Here is an 18,452-nt window from a genome sequence, read left to right on the forward strand (position 1 = left end):
CTTAAGTCTCTTCCTAATAAAATTATATCATTTTTAATACAGTAAAACAAGGTAGTATAATGAAAAAAAGGCTCAGATGAGGCACTTTTGGTTCTTTCTGCAGCAAACCACACTGGGTAGGGGGTAAGATGGACCTCTATGGTGTTGTGTGCTCTATTGTGGTACATAGTGTTTTAATGGGGCTTTCCTACAGTAGGATCTTGTAAGACGGTTATCCTGTAACCAATGAAATAAGAATGTAAACTACCAAAAAGCAGTGGTTAACATTGAGTGCTCTGACTTCCTTGAGAACAAAATAAGAAAGGAACAGAAAAGACCCTGAGAAAGAAACTGTAGTTGAAGTTTAAAAATTATAAATATAAGATTATTTCTATAATTATAGTTAATACTTAATCTTTCAGATAGTTTTCTACATATAAATATAAAGCAGTAAGGAAGGGGCAGGAAGAAACATAACAGGTTTATCTCATGGAAACTACTTTTAAAAGTTGATGTAACTCTCTCTTTTTTTTTTTTTTTTTTTTTTTTTTTGCTTTATTCCTTTCATTTCGCTGCTTTTACCTCAGCATAGGACTGTCCTAGTCTACTTTTTCCCTTTCTTCCTTGTCCCTAGTATCTTTTTTCCACCTCTCTACTCCATCTCAAAATCTGACATATTGTCTGTTTTCTAATGGATGTATCTGTCACCATCTCTCTTGTATGTAATTACCACACACTCCCTACCTAACATTGCTGTATGGGTTGGCAGCACATTCCTGATTATGAGAGATTGACTTGGAACCAGTACTGTGAGTATAGTATGAACAGCACTCCACACCCTGGGTGGGGACCATGAATAGCATTTCGCTTCCAACAGTCAAAACTCCTCTGCATTCTGTATAAATACTAGAGGGAATAGGAAGAGCAGATATAATTAAATCCTTCAAAAGTGACTACGGTTAAGTATTACTGTTTAAGGAGTTTTAAGTCAATCTACTTTACTTCAACCTTAAATATTGTTTAAAGAAAGCAGTGTTGTGACCTCTGGTCTAGCCTAGTTTTGCTGTTCTGTGACGCCTTGTGAATGCAGCGTAAACTCTGTTGTGCAACCAGAATATGTAAACACTGAAGTGTGTGAGTCTGCGCTTAGTCTTGAGGCACCTTAATGTTTCATTTTCATGAGAAGATTGAATTTGAAAGTTCACATGTTTTTATAGTTGCATTTCAGAAGAACAAGGGGATGGGTTTATAAATAATACAGTTCAGCATGTAGGATACTTCTAGTGACGTGATGGAGAGAGAAATTTTTCTTCAAAACTTATCTCTCTCTCCCTTTTTTTTTTTAAGATTTATTTCTCTATTTATTTATTTATTTATTTATTTGCCAGAGAGAGACACAGCGAGAGTGGGAACACCAGCAGGGCGATTGGGAGAAGGAGAAGCAGGCTTCCTGCTGAGCAGGGAGCCCAGCGCAGGGCTCGATCCCAGGACCCTGGGATCATGACCTGAGCCGAAGGCAGACGCTTAACAACTGAGCCACCCAGGCGCCCCCAAACTTATCTCTCTTTTAAAATCCAAAACTGGGGCACCTGGGTGGCTCAGTCAGTTAAGTGTCCAACTCTTGATTTAGGCTCAGGTCATGATCTGAGGGTCCTGGGATCGAGCCCTGCATTCACTCTGCTGGGTGTGGAGCCTGCTTAAGATTCTTTCTCTCCCTCTCCCTCTGCACACCCCCACCCCCACTCACAAGTGCTCTCCTTCTCTCTCTGCCTCTCTCAAATAAATAAATAAATCTTTAAAAAAAAAAAAAAAAAAAGCTTTCAGGTATAGCCAGGTTCAGGAAGCTTTGTCTCACCTTCCCAGTTTAGGATGATGTCCTATTTTTCATTGAAATTATTTGTTTTGAGGAACTTGTTTCTCCTATAAACACCAGAAATTTGGCATAGTCTAGGGGCACCTGAGTGGCTCATCAGTTAAGTGTCTGCCTTCGGCTCAGGTCATGATCCCAGGGTCCTAGGATCGAGCCCAGAGTCGGGCTCCCTGCTCGGTGGGGGGCCTGCTTCTCCCTCTCCCTCTATCCCTCCCCCTGCTTGTGCTCTCTCACTCTCTCCCTCTCTGTATCAAATAAATAAATAAATACATACATACATATATACATACCTTTAGGAAAAAGAAAAGAAGAAAGTTGGCAAGTTGGCATGGTCTAATTCATAGCTGTGTCCTTAGTATCTACCACTATACCCTAGGTGCTAGTAAGTATTAATCTAAACTGAGTATTACAGTGTAGCTATTAATATTGGATATTTGGTAAGTGCTATTTCAGATATGTGAAATGATATTCTCTGAAGAATTCTGCCTAGTGAGGAGAAATCCTGCCTCCTCCTCCTGTGTTTTGTCCAACTCCAAGAGAAGTCATAACCTGACCAACCAACCACAAATGCAGTCAGTTCTTTTAGAGCTCTGGACTGTTTGAAAGCTTTAGAAGGGGTAGTGAAGTCCTAACAACATGGGATCCTGGAGGATTCTAAAAGAGTGGCATAGCCAGCCCAGATGCAAGACACAGCCCAGATTGGCGGCTGCTCTGTTACACTAGGCAGTTATAGCTCAAGGAAACTGAAGACTTCATTCTTTTTGCTGTTCCTACTCGGCACAGATTTTACATCTATAAAGTAATTTACAGTTCACAGAGCATTTCTCCATGTATCTTTCCTCAATTATGTGTCTTTATACTTGCATGAGTTCTGTTCCTCCTGATTAAAAATTTTATTGATCATGTCTAGCTCTCAAGGGATTTTAGAATATGTTCTATTCATATATCATGTAGCATGGTGTAACAGAATACAGTGAACTCTAGTGAACATATAAAAGGAGTGCTCTTTAATCCCTAAAAATTAATCCCCTAATAAGAAAGCACAGAGAAAAACACTTCATACATGAAAACATAATGTTTTTGTTTCTTTGCTGTATTTGAAAATTGAAATATTTAGTTATAGGGGCGCCTGGGTGGCACAGCGGTTAAGCGTCTGCCTTCGGCTCAGGGCGTGATCCTGGCGTTACGGGATCGAGCCCCACATCAGGCTCCTCCGCTATGAGCCTGCTTCTTCCTCTCCCACTCCCCCTGCTTGTGTTCCCTCTCTTGCTGGCTGTCTCTATCTCTGTCGAATAAATAAATAAAATCTTTAAAAAAAAAAAAAGAAATATTTAGTTATAAAAATATTTTATTTTATTAAAAATGCAGAGTTCAAAAAAATTTTAAAGTTATTTATTTCCTGATACTGCAATTGTGTGAGTCTCACTTTCTGCCTGTCACTTGTCTGAGCTTGAATATGTGTCACTTGTAAATGATGTTTTTAGATTACAGTTTGTGCTGGCTTAGTTTCGTTTTAATGTGAAGATTATAGACTTGAATGTTTCATCTGAAATAGCTTTACGTAAGCGCAGAGTATCATGTAAATCTTCATGATATCCTAAATAGTAGAAGTATAGTGTTCATGATCACATACTACAGCTTTATATGTTTAAAATGTTAAGTGTGAAAATTTTTTTTGAAGTGTTAAGTGTGTTAAGTGGTGGTAGAAATTGTGACTCTAACTGTCAAGAACTTATGGCTGAACTCTAGCCTATTGAAAAGCTGCTTCTTACTGTTACTATATAAGTGGAGTTGATAGGACATTAGGGTTGGAGTGATTTTTGTTTAAAGGATCAGAGTATAGTTAAAGAATAATAAAATAAGTGTCAGATTTTTATATCTTGTATTCTGACAAAAGAATAGTATATTCTTAATTATGGTAAAATAGTACTAGAAATGAAAAGATGTCTCCAATTGCCAGAGTATGTATGATTACGGAATCTCTATAACTACTCTCCAAATGTTAATTCTTTATGCCATTCTTCTGTAGACCCTATTCTTCTCATTCTATCACTGCTATTCTACCAAATGTTTTTTTGGAGACAATATATTCCTATGTGTCTTATATAGTTATTCACATACACCCAATTTGGTGCTGCTTTTTTTGGTGACTTGTATTAAGGCTGATTTTACTCTCTCATTTATTCTTTTGCACTCATTATTTCTACACTAAGGTTCTTTCCTACAATTTTTTTTCCACATCTAAAAACTAAGTACTCATAAGAAATCAAAGAGAAGGAAATTGTCTAGTGAAATGAGGAATAATCATGACCCTAAGTGGACCCTTGGACACTTGATTTGTACAATGTAGGCTTCATTTAAATACTTACTAACTGAGAAATTTGCAAGTCAACAAATTAGATATTGAATCTAATTTTATCCCACAAAAGCCAAGTACAGTTCTACAAGTATGATGGTGAAAACTTAAAATTTTCCTGTTATAGTTTTAACATTGCAATGTACGTTTTATAAAATGTGTACTTGAATATTATTAATAGGTCCTTTTCAGAGGATTCAAGAATTTGGTATTCATAAAACTTTGTAGTATACCATAAATACTTAGGAGCATTTCTTTGTTTACAAAAATCGTCTGACACTTTTTAATTAAAATAACAATCACTAGGTTTTATTAAATCTGTAAGATGGGTATGTGAGGATGTATTGTGCTCTCTTTTTTTGTGTCTGTGTTGAAGTTTTCATAATAAATTTTTTTCTTTTTAATCACTCAGTTAGTACCACATTCCTGGGATCGAGATCAAATCTAAAGTGCTTATATTGTGGGGTGCCCGGGTGGCGCAGTCGTTAAGCGTCTGCCTTCGGCTCAGGGTATGATCCCGGGAGCCCCACATCAGGCTCCTCCTTTGGAAGCCTGCTTCTTCCTCTCCCACTCCCCCTGCTTGTGTTCTCTCTCGCTGGCTGTCTGTCTCTGTCAAATAAATAAATAAAATCTTAAATAAATAAATAAATAAATAAATAAATAAATAAATAAAGTGCTTATATTGTACATTTAAATGTGGATAGAAAACATATCTGTGGTATCTGGATCCTTCAAAAAAAAAAAAAAAGTTGTCTATAATGTTAGGACACCTCATGGATAATTAGAGATTACCCTTCTTCTGCAGACCAGAATAGTGGACTAAATGTGCTCTGGAACTAGTTAGTGTCTACTGGATGCCTGTAAGTAGGTCATCTCAGAAAGCCAAGCAATGTTCCTGTTAGATCACTTGATCTGTAAGCATGCAAAATATGGCTCTCCATATATACCAATGCAAGATACACTCTTGGTAAAGTACATGTTTGTAATAATTTTATGTCTGCAGTGAATTTAATGATAATTCCTGAAATAGTTAAATTTATTATTTAATTCAGAAGTGGAAAGCCCAAACTTACAAAGCTTAGTCTTTCTTATAAGCATGACTGAGTAGTAAATAATGCTTGGGAACTTTAATCTGGCCATGCCACTACATTAAAGCTACGTGGCTGACAGCATTTTAAAAGATAAATTCCAGAATACAAAAAGCTTACAGAAGGGATGCCTACACTTTAATTAACATAGACTCCCCACTCGTACCCCAGTCTTTGAAGAAAAAGAGTCTCCCTGTCCCCTAGTAGTGCTGCAAAGCTAGTCATCCTGTCCATGTTTCTGGAGTGCCGGTGCCCCATTACTATAAAGCAATAAGGTATCATAAGTCAGCGCCCTCCCCCTGCCCCCGCAGGTGTGGTACTGAGAACATTTACAGACCAACAGTTCATCAAGGGAAAATGATTTATTGTTATGCTTTTAAGAGGGGATAATCAATATTACATTAATTTGTCTCACAGAAGGAACCCAAGAATTGAGAAAAGGAAAGGGAACATGGACTCATGAAATAATATAAGAACAATTATGAAGCACCACCAAAGAATGGAAATTCAACTTAAAATTTATTTATGAACTTAACAGCCACTTGCCAGAAATAGTAAATTCATGGGACACCTGGGTGGTTCAGTTGCTTAAGTGTCTGCCTTTGGCTCAGGTCATGATCCAAGGGTCTAGGGATCGAGTCCCGCATTGGGCTCCTTGCTCAGTGAGAAACCTATTTCTCCCTCGAGCGCGCGCTATCTCTCTCTCTCTGACAAATAAATAAATAAATAATCTTAAAAAAAAAAAAAAACAATAAGTTCATTCAATGTGGGGTGTGAAATTGTTATTGCATGGCGTAACATCCAAGGGACTGAAGTTCTCTACTATGTCTACTAAATAGGCTTATTGCAACTTTGTACTTTTCTTTGTAAGGTAAAAATCCTATTGTTTCTGTACATTTGAATCTTCTCCTTGGCCTTGTTTTTTTTATTTAGTGTCCTGTACATTGCAATGTCAGGTTTGTAATTTGTTCAAGTTATTGGGGAAATCCCTCAAAAATTTAACATGGCAGTTCTATAACAATATAACAAAAACTTCTTTAGTGCCCTTGGAAAATAGCAGTTCTTATTAAATAACCATTTAACTCTTCATTAAATTTAAATAGAACTAGACAAAACTATTGTTTGATGTCTTCTAAAATCTTTCCAAATCACATTTATCTTAAACCAGAGGAATTTTTTTAAAATTATCTTATTTACCGTGAGACTTCCTTGTGGTAGAATGGAATCATTTTTTTAAAGTACTAGTAAATATTTGGATTTTCAATCCCAAAACTCTTTCCATTAATTATGGTATTATTTCATACTCATGTTCAGCGTGTACAAAGCTGAACAAAATAGAGGTCTTCTGTATCCTGCCTACTTCTCCAGGTAAATTCTTGCCGTAAGAATGATGCACAACTTCCTCTCCAACAAGTGGCCATTTTTCCTTTGTCTCAGCATGACCTCCCAGTTCTTCCAGCTGTCATCTTCATCCTTCAAGCCTGGTTCCTTGGTGCCTTTTGACTATTTCATTCATTTATTCATCCCTTTTTCTTTTAACAATCTCTACAGAACAGATTGCAGTACAAGGAATAATTCATTTTGTGAATTTCCTGTTCTTCAAGTTTGCAAACTAGTGAAAAAGAATCCCTCACATATATCCACTCTGTGTCATCATACATCCCATGTCTCCCCACCCCCACCCCCACCCCCAGTTCTAGGTGTTTCCCATGGTTTTCTTTCTCTAGTGCCATGAAAAAGCCACAAAACCATTCTGATTGGCTCCAATAAATTTCATGCATTCTAGCCTAATCTAAACTCCCAGGGCTATATAAAAGCTTTCATGTGGTTTTTACTGACCCTTATCACATTCTTCATAGCAGAATTTCTTTACTCTTCTCAAGCTCCTGGCCACTGGCTCCCAGGAAGTGACACACTTTTTATTACCAGAAGTAAGGCAACTTCTGATACGAGTATCTTGGAATTCCTTCTGTATTTTCACTGTTTCCCTTGTCCATCATTTCTTAAGAAGAAAGAGTTCTTCCTCCTTGCCGAAGTGACTATCATGTGTGTTGGGGTTTTTTTTTTCCATCTCCTGTTTCCTTCAGCATATTTTTTTCATCAGTTTTCCCCACCATCATTTGCAACTTCAGTCTCTCTCAATCTGCAGGCTTATTATCCACTAACATCATGTTCAGACATTCCACCCTGCCACAAAGATTCATACAACTCATTAAGTCTATTTTTTTTTCATTAAAATTTTAAAGTTCTATTTAAATGTTTGTTTTTGTACATTTTGGGGAGTGGGTGGAGAGAGGTCTGTAGTTTTCATCAAATTCTAACAAATGAGTCCATGGGTCCACAATATGAAGAGCCACTGCTATAAAGGTAGTCGGAGACCAGGTTATGAAAGGCTTTGAATACCAAGCGAAGGAGTTCTTAAATTGTACCTTGAAGATTTTAAGAAATAATAGTAATATGCTCAGATTTTCATTTCTGGAAAGTTCCTAACGTGTCACACAGCTGGCAGGTAGTGAGCTGAGATTCAAGCCCGGATAATCCTGTGTCAGAGTCCAGGTTCTTAACCAGTATGCCAGACTGCCTCAAAATCAGAATCACGTTGTTTGAATACCATCCAGCAATTGGTAAATTTAAAGCAATATATAAAATTTTCTAGTCTCTTAAGAGTAAAATAATATTTGATTTGATTTGTGTGGAACAGTTAATGCATTTGCTTTCTAATGTGTTTGCTTTAATCCTTTTAGAACCAATTCGAAGATATAAAGCTTACCACAGTGATATCTTTAGTACCTCCAGTGAAAGTCCATCTATCATTTCCTCTGAATCAGATTTCCGACAAGGTGAGACGCATCTGAATAACCAAAATGTTTTTAAGAAACCATGAATGTCCTTCTTTTTCAGTAGTGTTAAGATATAAGGTGTCAAGTGAATAATTCTATATAAAACTTAAAAATTGTTAAAAGCTGCTGGTTACTCATTTTAACAGTATTATAGGAGCTTAATAGCAGTTTCACCAAACAACAATGTAGTCATTTTCATAATAGGAAATAATTCATTGTCTTTAAAAATAATATGACTTATCTCTGAAGAGTTTAATGACATTATGTCACTAATTTGGTGACATGAATGTGATTTGTAAAAATTACCTTAGTGTATCCGCTAAATGTTCGAGTTTTAAATAAGGCTACTTCATATTTTTATCACCTGTGCTATTACTTCTTTTTTCATTCCTTCTTTCATTCTTTAATTAGTACGAAAAAGTGAAGCTTCCAAGAGGTTTGAATCCAACAGTGGACTCCCAGGGGTAGATGAAAACCCAAGTCAAGGGCAGTCACAGAGACCAAGGTATGTGGTATGAAAAAATAGTAATAATATATTTCCAGTGAATAGGTGGTTTTTTCCTTTTTCTTTACCTCTTTAAATTCTTGGAAATTCATTTAATTATGTGAAAGACATTGTAGTAGTTTGAGTTATTAGAATATTTTAAAATTAGAATTGGCTCTGATTATTTATTGTTTGTGCTTGAAATTAAAATTGTTAATATGTATATAAAATAACTTATTAACAGGAAGTTCTGAGGGGGTGGCATCAAGCATCTGTGAGAAGATAGTAAACCTTGATTTCTAAGAGAATAATACCTCTTTTGAAAGGTTGAACAGGCTGAACAAGCAGGTTTTCAGGGAGTCTTTTTGGTTGAATGAATAATGAGTAGGTTACTACTAAGTGACCTATTATGTAAAAAGTTAATTATTTACTACGTATTTACTGGCTTAAAAGAGGTTATCTTGTATTTTTTTTAAAAGTCCAGTTTGGGCTATTTCGAGTTCATTCTCATACTGAAATATTCAGCTTTCTTATAAGGTGTTAGGTATTGTGCTACGCTTAGGATGGTGGTATTATAGCTATGTATTGATTTACCTTGTTTAAACTGAGAAGTGTCAACTCAATACTGAATATTTTGATGTGTATCCTTCTCATGTGTGCACAGATCCCTTACATGAATAAAAGCATATTTTTAATGTTAAACATTAATTTGAAATTTGTAATGTGTTATTACAGAACGAGATGTTGCTTCAGAATTTACTCCCAAACTATGGAAATCCTTTTAAATTTGATATTCATTTAATTCAAGTGTCACCATCTACAAAAGAATCATTTGGAGATTAACAAAAACTTGCCCCTTAGCTAATTAATTCTGGCAGACACTGTTTCACACCTGTAAACTATTAATAGACCGAGTAACCCTAGCCATGTGTTTAAAACAGACAATTTATCTAGGGTTTAGATTCCGAGTAATTAAATACATTGCACTAAAGTTATTTCTTTTAACATTGCAGTTTTTATTAAATTTATGTCTTTTTCTCTTCTCTCTTATGCTTTTTAAAATAGTCCATGATACTTTATTCCCTTTGAGGAAAGCTCTAATAAGTATTCATTTACCTAAAGCATTATTTTATTTGCATAATAGAATTTTATATTACTAGGACCCCATTGTGGTGATAACCCTGATTTGGTAATTTTGAACAAAGAGGTAAGAGACAAAGATAGGTTTATGTTTGATGTTATACAGTTTTCTTAAAGACACAAAAACATTTTGGGATCAACAGCAATAAGAAGCAAATATTGAATTCAAGTCAGCTCTGTGGTGAATTGAGGGAGTCACTCCTGTCTATATATTTAATTTGGAGAAAATTTATATCAATAGTATGATGCTCTTTAGCTTTATGAAAACATGAGTAAAGATAACAACTGGAGAATCATTGGGCTTATGTATTAAAAATTGATTTTATAGTTCATTTGTTAGTTTAAAAACATATTCCTCCAAATAAAATTAAATTATTTTGTGAGACTTATTTCAATTTTCTTGATAAGTTACCTCAAAAGATTATGAGAGAATATTTGTTTCAGTTGTTTCCAGGTTTTTTTAGGAGACATGAACTTTAAAGCCACTTTAATTCATTAAATCGTGTTCTCATGATAAACTATCTTTTATTTTACACTTTAAGAGGGGAAAAAAACTCAATGTGGCATTCATAACATCTCCATTAGATAAAGACATACATTAAAAAATACTTCAAGAAGTAGATTGTTAAGGCTGTGTATATGTTATATTTAATGTAAGATGCTAAACTCTACTTCTTTGAGACAAGTCCCACCCCCTTTTTCTGCCCACAGAAAAGCACATTAACTAAAATACTCTAAATTCCTTTTTCAAGTGCAGAATTTTCTGAATGTGAACAAAGGTTTCTGATCACATCCTTAGCATGCTGGCACACAATTAGGAGATCCTGTTTTGTTCTTTAGGTCATATATTTGTGCGATCTATAAATAGTGCTGTATTTAGATATGATTGCATGCTTCTTTATAAAAATTTCCATTCCTTTAGCTGGAATGAAATGGAAAAACAGATCCAGGCAGTGCTATTGATTTGTATCATACAGGGTGGGGGGAAATTAACAGGAAATTATGAGTCAGATCCAGCAGAATGAGTAATTTTTTGATTCTGAGTTATCAAAAGTGTCTTTCAGTGACCAAAAAGGATATTCAAAAATTTTTTCCAAAGAACATCTCTAAGTTTTTTCTGTGTTAACTTTGAAGTACAGTTTATACATAGTACAATTCCCACTGTTTCTGTGTCTGTCTGCTTGATGGAGTAACCTATTTTTCTGACTTAAAACACCTATTTATTCATTCCTAAATGATCCAGATTTTCTTAGTTTTTTTTTTCATTTGTTTGCTTTGTCTTTGTTTAGGTTTTATTTTGGTTTTTTGTCTCTCAAACTTTTTAGTCTTTATAGGAACTCTACCAGATATTGTGTTGAAAAAGATAAAATGGTAGTCATTTTTGCTACCTGTTTGTAGCTCTGGTATAAAATAATAATAATAATTTGAACAAGGAGGCTAATATATTTGATGAAACTAACAGTTGCAAGTTAAAATGTATAGATTCAGATACTTATTACCCTTGATCCCCATTAAGTGAGAGCCATAAAATTACATTCTATCATTTGCTCAAGAAATGATTACTGTACACCTACCATGTACTGGGAACTTTTAGGTACTGGAGATAGAGTCACGAACACGACAAAGGAAAAGGGTCCCCAAGGGGAATTTCTAGGGCTGAGAGATAGCCAATAAACCATTGAAAAACAAGTAAATAATGCACCATCAGATAATGATGGTACTTTAAAGAAAAATAAAGCAGTCTAGGGGGTTGGAGAGTGCACGTTGATGGAAACAATCAACAAAATGAAAAGTCAATTTACTGGAGCACCTGGGTGGCTCAGATGGTTAAGCATCTGCCTTCGGCTCAGGTCATGATCTCCAGGTCCTGGGATCAATCCCTGAGTAGGGCTTCCAGCTCAGCAGGGAGCCTGATTCTCTCTCTCCCTCTTCCTCTCCCCTTGTTTGTGCTCTCTCTGTCTCTGTCTCTCTTCCAAATGAATAAATAAAATCTTAAAAAAAAAAAAAGATAAAGATAAATCAACCTACTGAATGGAAGAAGATAGTTATAAGTGATACTTCTGATAAGGGATCATATCCAAGATATATAAAGAAATTATACAACTCAACACCAGAAAAAAAGCCAAATAATTCCATTTAAAAATGGGCAGAGGACCTGAATAGACATTGTTCCAAAGAACACATACAGATGGCCAATAGGTACATTCAAAGATGCTCAGCATCATTAATCATCAGGGAAATGCAAGTCAAAATGACAATGCAGTATCACCTCACACCTGCCAGAATGCCTAAAATCAAAAAGACAAGAAACAACAAGTGTTGGTGAGGATGTGGAGAAAAAGGGATCTTCATGTACAGTGGGTGGGAATGTAAAGTGGTGCAACCACTGAGGAAAACAGTACGGAGGTTCCTCAAAAAACCAAAAACAGAAATACCATATGATCCAATAATCCCATTAGTAGATATTTACCCAAAGGAAATACACCAATTTAAAAACATTTGCACCTTTATGTTTACTGCAACACTATTTACAATAGCCAAGATACGGAAGCAGCCCAAGTGCCCATCAGTAGATAAATGGATAAAGAAGACACACACATGCACGCACACACACACACACTCACACTCACACTGGAATATTACTCAGCCATAAAAAAGAATGAGATCTTGCCATTTGCAACAACATGGATGGACCTAGAGGGTATATTACTAAGTGAAATAAGTCAGAGAGAGAAAGAAAATACCATATGATTTCATTTATATGTGGAATCTAAAAAACAAAACAAATGAACAAACAAAACAGAAACAGACTTATTAATACAGAGAACAAACTATTGATTGCATAAATGGGGAGGGAGTGAAATAAGTGAAGGAGATTAAGAGGTACAGTCTTCCAGTTATAAAATAAGTAAGTCATAGGAATGAAAAGTACAGCATTGGGAATATAGTCAATAATATTGTAATAACCTTGTATGGTGATTACACTTAACATTGTAAGCATTGAGTAATACAGAATTGTCATAACACCATGTTGTTCACCTGAAACTAATATACCACTGTATATCAATTACATTTCAATAATAAAAAAGTTTTAATTAAAAAACATTTAAAACAAAAAGAAAGCAGGCTTAAGGGATAGAGAGTGCAGGGTTGTGATGTCTAAGTTCTATTTTACATAGGTAGGGTGATTAGAGGAGGCCTCTCCCAAGGATTATTTTGAACAGAAAACTATTTTAAGTGACAGGGTGAACTGAGCTGATAGCAGAAGGGAGAGGGTTCCTTCCAGACAAAAGGAATGACAAGAGCAGAGGCCTTGAATTATGGGAGATGTGTTGCATGTCAGAGGAATACAGGAAGGACAATGTGGGTGCAGCAGGATGAGAGAAAGGCAGAGTGGGTAGTAACCAGAATCCAGAATCCAAATCATGTCGTGCTTTAGAAGCTTAAGTGAACATTTTGGATGTATGATGGGAAGTCATTGGGTGGCTTGAAAACATAGGTCTAACTTACATTTAATGGGATTAACCTGTTCTGTTCTTTGAAGAACAGTTTACAAGAGTAAAAGCCCAGTTAGGAAGTAATGATAGTACTCCATTTGGATGGAGTACAGCTTAGATTGCTAGTGATAAAGAGTCAGACATAGGTATTTTCAAGGTTGTGCTTTCAGGATTTGTTGCCCAATTAGATAGGGGATTTGTAGGATAGAGGAATCATGAATGATTCCCAGTTGTGTTGTAAGCAACTGGTGAATGATTGAGAAAAGGTTGGACAAGGGGAAAAAATATCGAACCTGATTTGAGACATACTAGCCTAAAGATGTGTATTAACATCCAAGTAGAATACTCACTTAGGCAAATAAAATTAGAATTCAGAGGAGATACTGAGTTATAGGCATATATAAATTAATTAAGGCCATGTGGTCAACAAGTAGGTCTGGAAGCTGAAATAAGAATTAAGGAGAATATAGGGGCACCTGGGTGGCACAGTCAGTTGAGCATCTGACTCTTGGTTTTGGCTAGGGGTGTGGTCTCAGGATTGTGAGATCTAGCCCCACATCAGGCTCCGCGCTTAGCACGGAGTCAACTTCGTATTCTCTCTCCCTCTCCCTCTGTCCTCCTGCTTGTGCTTGCTCTTTCTCTCTCTCTCTCAAATAAATAAATAAATAAATAAATAAATAAATAAATAAGGGGCATCTCTATCCCATCTCTAGGCCCAGTGGTACAGGACTATAAGAATAATCAGCCCCATCTGAAGAGAACTGCAGCAGAAGCAGTTTTCAGAGGATGCTAGAATGTTTAGAGAAGAGGTGTAGCACGTAGATCTAGCCAATGGAAATGGGACAGCGTACTATTACCAATAGATTCAAAGTAGGATTGAAATGTGACTGCAAGTGTTCTTCTCAGGTGACAAAATAAAAATTGTTTAAATTCTCGATACCTTACTTAACCTGTTTTTCTTTCTTGATTAGGTTAAAATAATTTTCTTCTCTTTTCTATTCAGTAGACAATATGAAACACCCCTTGAAGGCAGTGTAATTAATCAAGAGATTATGCTAAAACGGCAAGAAGAAGAAATGATGCAGCTGCAAGCCAGAATGGCCCTTAGACAGTCTCGGCTGAGCCTGTACCCAGGAGACACAATCAAAGCCTCTATGCTTGACATCAGCAGGGATCCCTTAAGAGAAATGGCCCTTGAAACAGCCATGACCCAAAGAAAACTGAGGGTAAGTTAATTCTCAGATTACTGCATTCAAACTTGTCTCATAGGGAAATTTCTTTTTTTTTTTTCTTTCTTTTTTTTTTTTTTTTAAGTTTTTACTTAAATTCCAGTTGATTAGGCGCCTGGGTGGCTCAGTAGGTTAAGCATCTGCCTTCAGCTCAGGTCATGATCTTGGGGTCCTGGGATTGAGCCCCGCGTCTGGCTCCCTGCCCAGTGGGGAATCGGCTTCTCCTTCTCCTTCTGCTTTTCCCCACTGCTTGTGCTCTCTCTCTCTCAAATAAGTAAATAAAATCTTTAAAAAAATTCCAGTTAGTTAACATACTCACAGGAACATGTTATGCAAAACACTTTTAAATTCTGAGGTGTCCTAAAGTTGCCTGTAGACGAAAATCGAAATCCCATATTAATTCCGTTGGTGTTAAATGTTGGTTGATACTATGTTGGTTGATATTAAAATAAATATTTAGCTCTTTCATTATTTCATTTTAAAAATAATATTTAGCTCTTTCATTATTTCATTTTAAAAATAACATTAGATGGATTTAGAAGAAGATATTCTAAATATACTGTATATTTTAAAAGTATATTCATGATCCTTAAAGTCAACTGGATTTATTCAGTATTGTAGAGGATTATCTTTTAATATTAAGAAATTTATTATCTCACAAACCAAGATCAGGAATAGAGATTTCAGCATTGGTTCAGAGCTCAAGAATATTATCAGGTACATTCCATCTTTCTGCTCTGCCATTCTCAGCATTTTGATAGTGATTTCCTTTGTAATCAAAAGATGATCACATGAGCTTCAAGCATCATATCTTTGTAGTACAATATTGAAAGACAAAAGGAACAAATCTGCATCCTATATCCGGGGGGATTTTTTTAAATGTGTTTAGTTAGTTTATTTTTCTTTCAACATATGTCCTATATATTTTTATAAACATAAGCTCAAAATAAACAGAGTCTTCATATAAAATATCTTGAACATTTTACAACTTCTGTAATATTATTGTTAATGGCTGTAAAGTACTTCATTATGAGAATTTATCATGTACCATGATTTCTTCAGTTTCCAATTACTGGACTTTGAAAACACGCCTTTTTTGCTTTTAAAGTTTTTATTTATTTGAGAGAGAGCACAAGTTGGGCATGGGAGGGCAGAGGGAGAGGAAGAAGCAGACTCCCCACTGAGCAGGAAGCCTGGCGGGGGGCTTCATCCCAGGACCCCAAGATCAGGACCTGAGCCTAAGGCAGACGCTTAACTGAATGAGCCACCCAGGTGCCCCTGGACATTGAAAATATTTCTAATTTGTTGTTGTTGCTATTGCAAGCAGTGCTCTGATGAACATCCCTTTAGCTAAATCTTTGTGGGTAACTTCCTCTGAGTAGAATAGAGAATAGCCAAGTCGAAGGCAAGAACCTTTTAAGACATATGATACATATTGTCAGATTGCCCTTCAAAAAGTTCGTATGAATTTATGCTTGCTGTGATCATGCCTGTTTCACCATAATCTTACCTACTCTGGATGTTGTCATTCTTTGTTTTTTTTTTATCATCACCAATTTGATAGGTGAGGCCGTATCTTGTTAGTATTGTTCCTATACAAATAATTCTTCAAACATGAAATAAATAGTAATAAAAGTGATAAAATCTAGGATGAATTTTTTCTTTTTAGTTCTTCACTGTGTATTACCCACATTCTGTGTTGGGTTTTGTTGCTTGTTTCAAAGAGTTATCTTTTTTTTTTCCCCAAAGAATTTTCTTAAAAGCACATTTGTGTGCCTTAGATAGAATTCAAATTTCCCTCATAGTTTTTTAAGGAGAAGAAACAGTATAGGGTGGTGAAAACTGTTTGAACCACAAATTCAAAAACTTGGTTTCTATTGTTAATAATGCTGTTATATGATTTTAGGCAAATTTTTAAACCACTTTGTTCTTTATTGTGCTAATTCTTTAAATGTGGAATTGGGTTGTAATTTATAAGATATTGTCTACTTTTAAAGTTGTTAGATCCCAATAAAATATGATTAAGCTGAAAGGAAGAAACTCAATAAGACCTCATCGATTTATCATTATGACCAATACCTTTGTCAAAAGTAAGCACTAGGCAGGATATCATACACAATAGTATGGGGTTCCAATAATTAAAGGCACACATAAAGCATAAAGAGCACCATTTTCCTAAATCGTAATTTCAGAGAGCTAATGCAGAACACGACTCATTAGAGATTCATAAATGGTATTCTGTACCTTTACAGTATGCCACTGTTATGGGCCATCTCACTAAAAACCTGTGTTTCCTTTTAGGCAGTCAGTTTCTGGCTATTTCAAAAACAAACATCTCTTCCTCAAAGACATACTATATCAGTGACTACAGAATGTGAACTGGTGGTCATTAAAGGATCACGTGTTTTTTCTGAAAAGAGCAGGAAGGGTATGTTTTTGGTGCTGAAAAACAGTGCTAGTGTTTGAAGGGACAATTACACCATTTAATTAATGTTTTTTCCCAAAACATAAATATTTAAATTTTTCTATGTCACTTTTGATGCAGACACATTTTAACTTGTTTATACACTGTTGCTTTAGTTGATCTGCATTAGATTCCGCATTTCCCAAGGCAGACCATTTTCATTTTTTCTGCTCTATTTCTGTTCTCATTTAAAATGTGTCCTACTGGTTCGTTGAGTATTAACAAACCCTTAATGTTAAAGTTTTACTTAAATGGTATCTGTCACATGTGCCACACTTGGTTAACTGGATAGAATTCCCACACCAAGCAACCAAAAAAGAAACCAACAAAAATAAAACTCCAGTAATCTTCTTGCGTGCAAAGGCGCGCATGCGTTTGCGCGCATGCGCGCGCGCACACCACCTCCTCTGGCCTCAAGATTAGCCCTTTCATTTTACTTTTTGCCCATTTGGATGTAATCCTTCAGTCTGTTCCAAATCCTGCTCCCACCTGGAGTCTAACTTATTTTAAGTTATTTCCTCAACTAGTTATCCACTCTGGGTAGAAACTTCTGGATATGCAAGAGGTACAGGGAAAAAGTAGACTAAGAAGCAGTAAATGCAGTGTACGGACTCCACTTTCCCCAGCTCCTGAGTCTCCCCTAGCTCCTGAGATGTTTTCTCAGTGGAGGCGGCGATGGAAGACAAAGGCTGGTACCTGTAATATCCCTAGCTGCCAACTATTTAGAAAAAAAACAGTGAGTGTCACAGGGTTCCAAGCACATGAGTATGAGTGGATATGTGTATTTTGTAATTACAAATTAGTGTTGTCCTTTAACTATGATTTATTTTAGGATACATGAAATATCGCTTCCTAAAACAAAATGAGATTGTGTTCAATCACCTCACATCTTAGCAGTACTCAACCAAATCCTTATCATGAGCTTGATAATTCTATATTACTTCAGTAATTAAGATACTATTTATTTTTTGAGAGTCTGAGTTTATCTGAAGGCCAAAAAATGAAAAACTTGTAAAACAGTATGAAGCAAGCCTTTCATTTGACATCACTGGTAGAAAATGAAACTGTGGAGGAACTTCTGTTTACATTTGGTGTAAGGCATATTCCAATCCTTCGTAAAATCCACCATACTTCTTTATTGAAAGTTCCTACATTTGTTTCAGATCACCTAGTTCTATTGCGGTAGCTTTACATGTAATAATAATAATAATAATAATAATAATTATTATTATTATTATTATTATTATTATTATATTCTTTGCCTTTTAAGGAAAGACCTAGAGTAAAAGGTAAAAACTGTTGATTCTACTTATGTAATTTGCAGAATTTCTTTGGCCCTGAGTTTGTGAAGATGACGATTGAACCATTTATATCTTTGGATTTGCCACGGTCTATCCTTGTAAGTAATAAATCCAGTTTGTGTCACTCTTAGAAAATAATTTCAGTAATGACTTTTTAAAGAAACAGTTAAAATTCTTATGATGTTTACTTTAATAGATGTCATT

The 18,452-nt window shown here is 35.6% G+C and overlaps 1 protein-coding gene across 20 annotated transcripts in view; it reads left to right on the plus strand.

The window, feature by feature from the left end:
- Positions 1 to 18,452, plus strand: part of PTPN13 (protein tyrosine phosphatase non-receptor type 13) — a 192,272-nt gene that overhangs the window by 102,746 nt on the left and 71,074 nt on the right. For 15 of the 20 annotated variants that reach the window (XM_026509786.4, XM_026509790.4, XM_026509777.4 and 12 more), the window contains 4 exons: positions 8,038 to 8,133; positions 8,545 to 8,638; positions 14,258 to 14,480; positions 18,272 to 18,346. In XM_026509786.4, coding sequence (XP_026365571.2) covers positions 8,038 to 8,133; positions 8,545 to 8,638; positions 14,258 to 14,480; positions 18,272 to 18,346 — 488 coding nt within the window. The remainder of the gene's footprint in view (positions 1 to 8,037; positions 8,134 to 8,544; positions 8,639 to 14,257; positions 14,481 to 18,271; positions 18,347 to 18,452) is intronic. The other 5 variants (XM_048211896.2, XM_026509779.4, XM_057309885.1 and 2 more) reach the window with 1 other exon arrangement.

The sequence above is a fragment of the Ursus arctos genome, unplaced genomic scaffold (assembly GCF_023065955.2).
Source record: "Ursus arctos isolate Adak ecotype North America unplaced genomic scaffold, UrsArc2.0 scaffold_9, whole genome shotgun sequence".
NCBI classification, from domain to species: Eukaryota; Metazoa; Chordata; class Mammalia; order Carnivora; family Ursidae; genus Ursus; species Ursus arctos.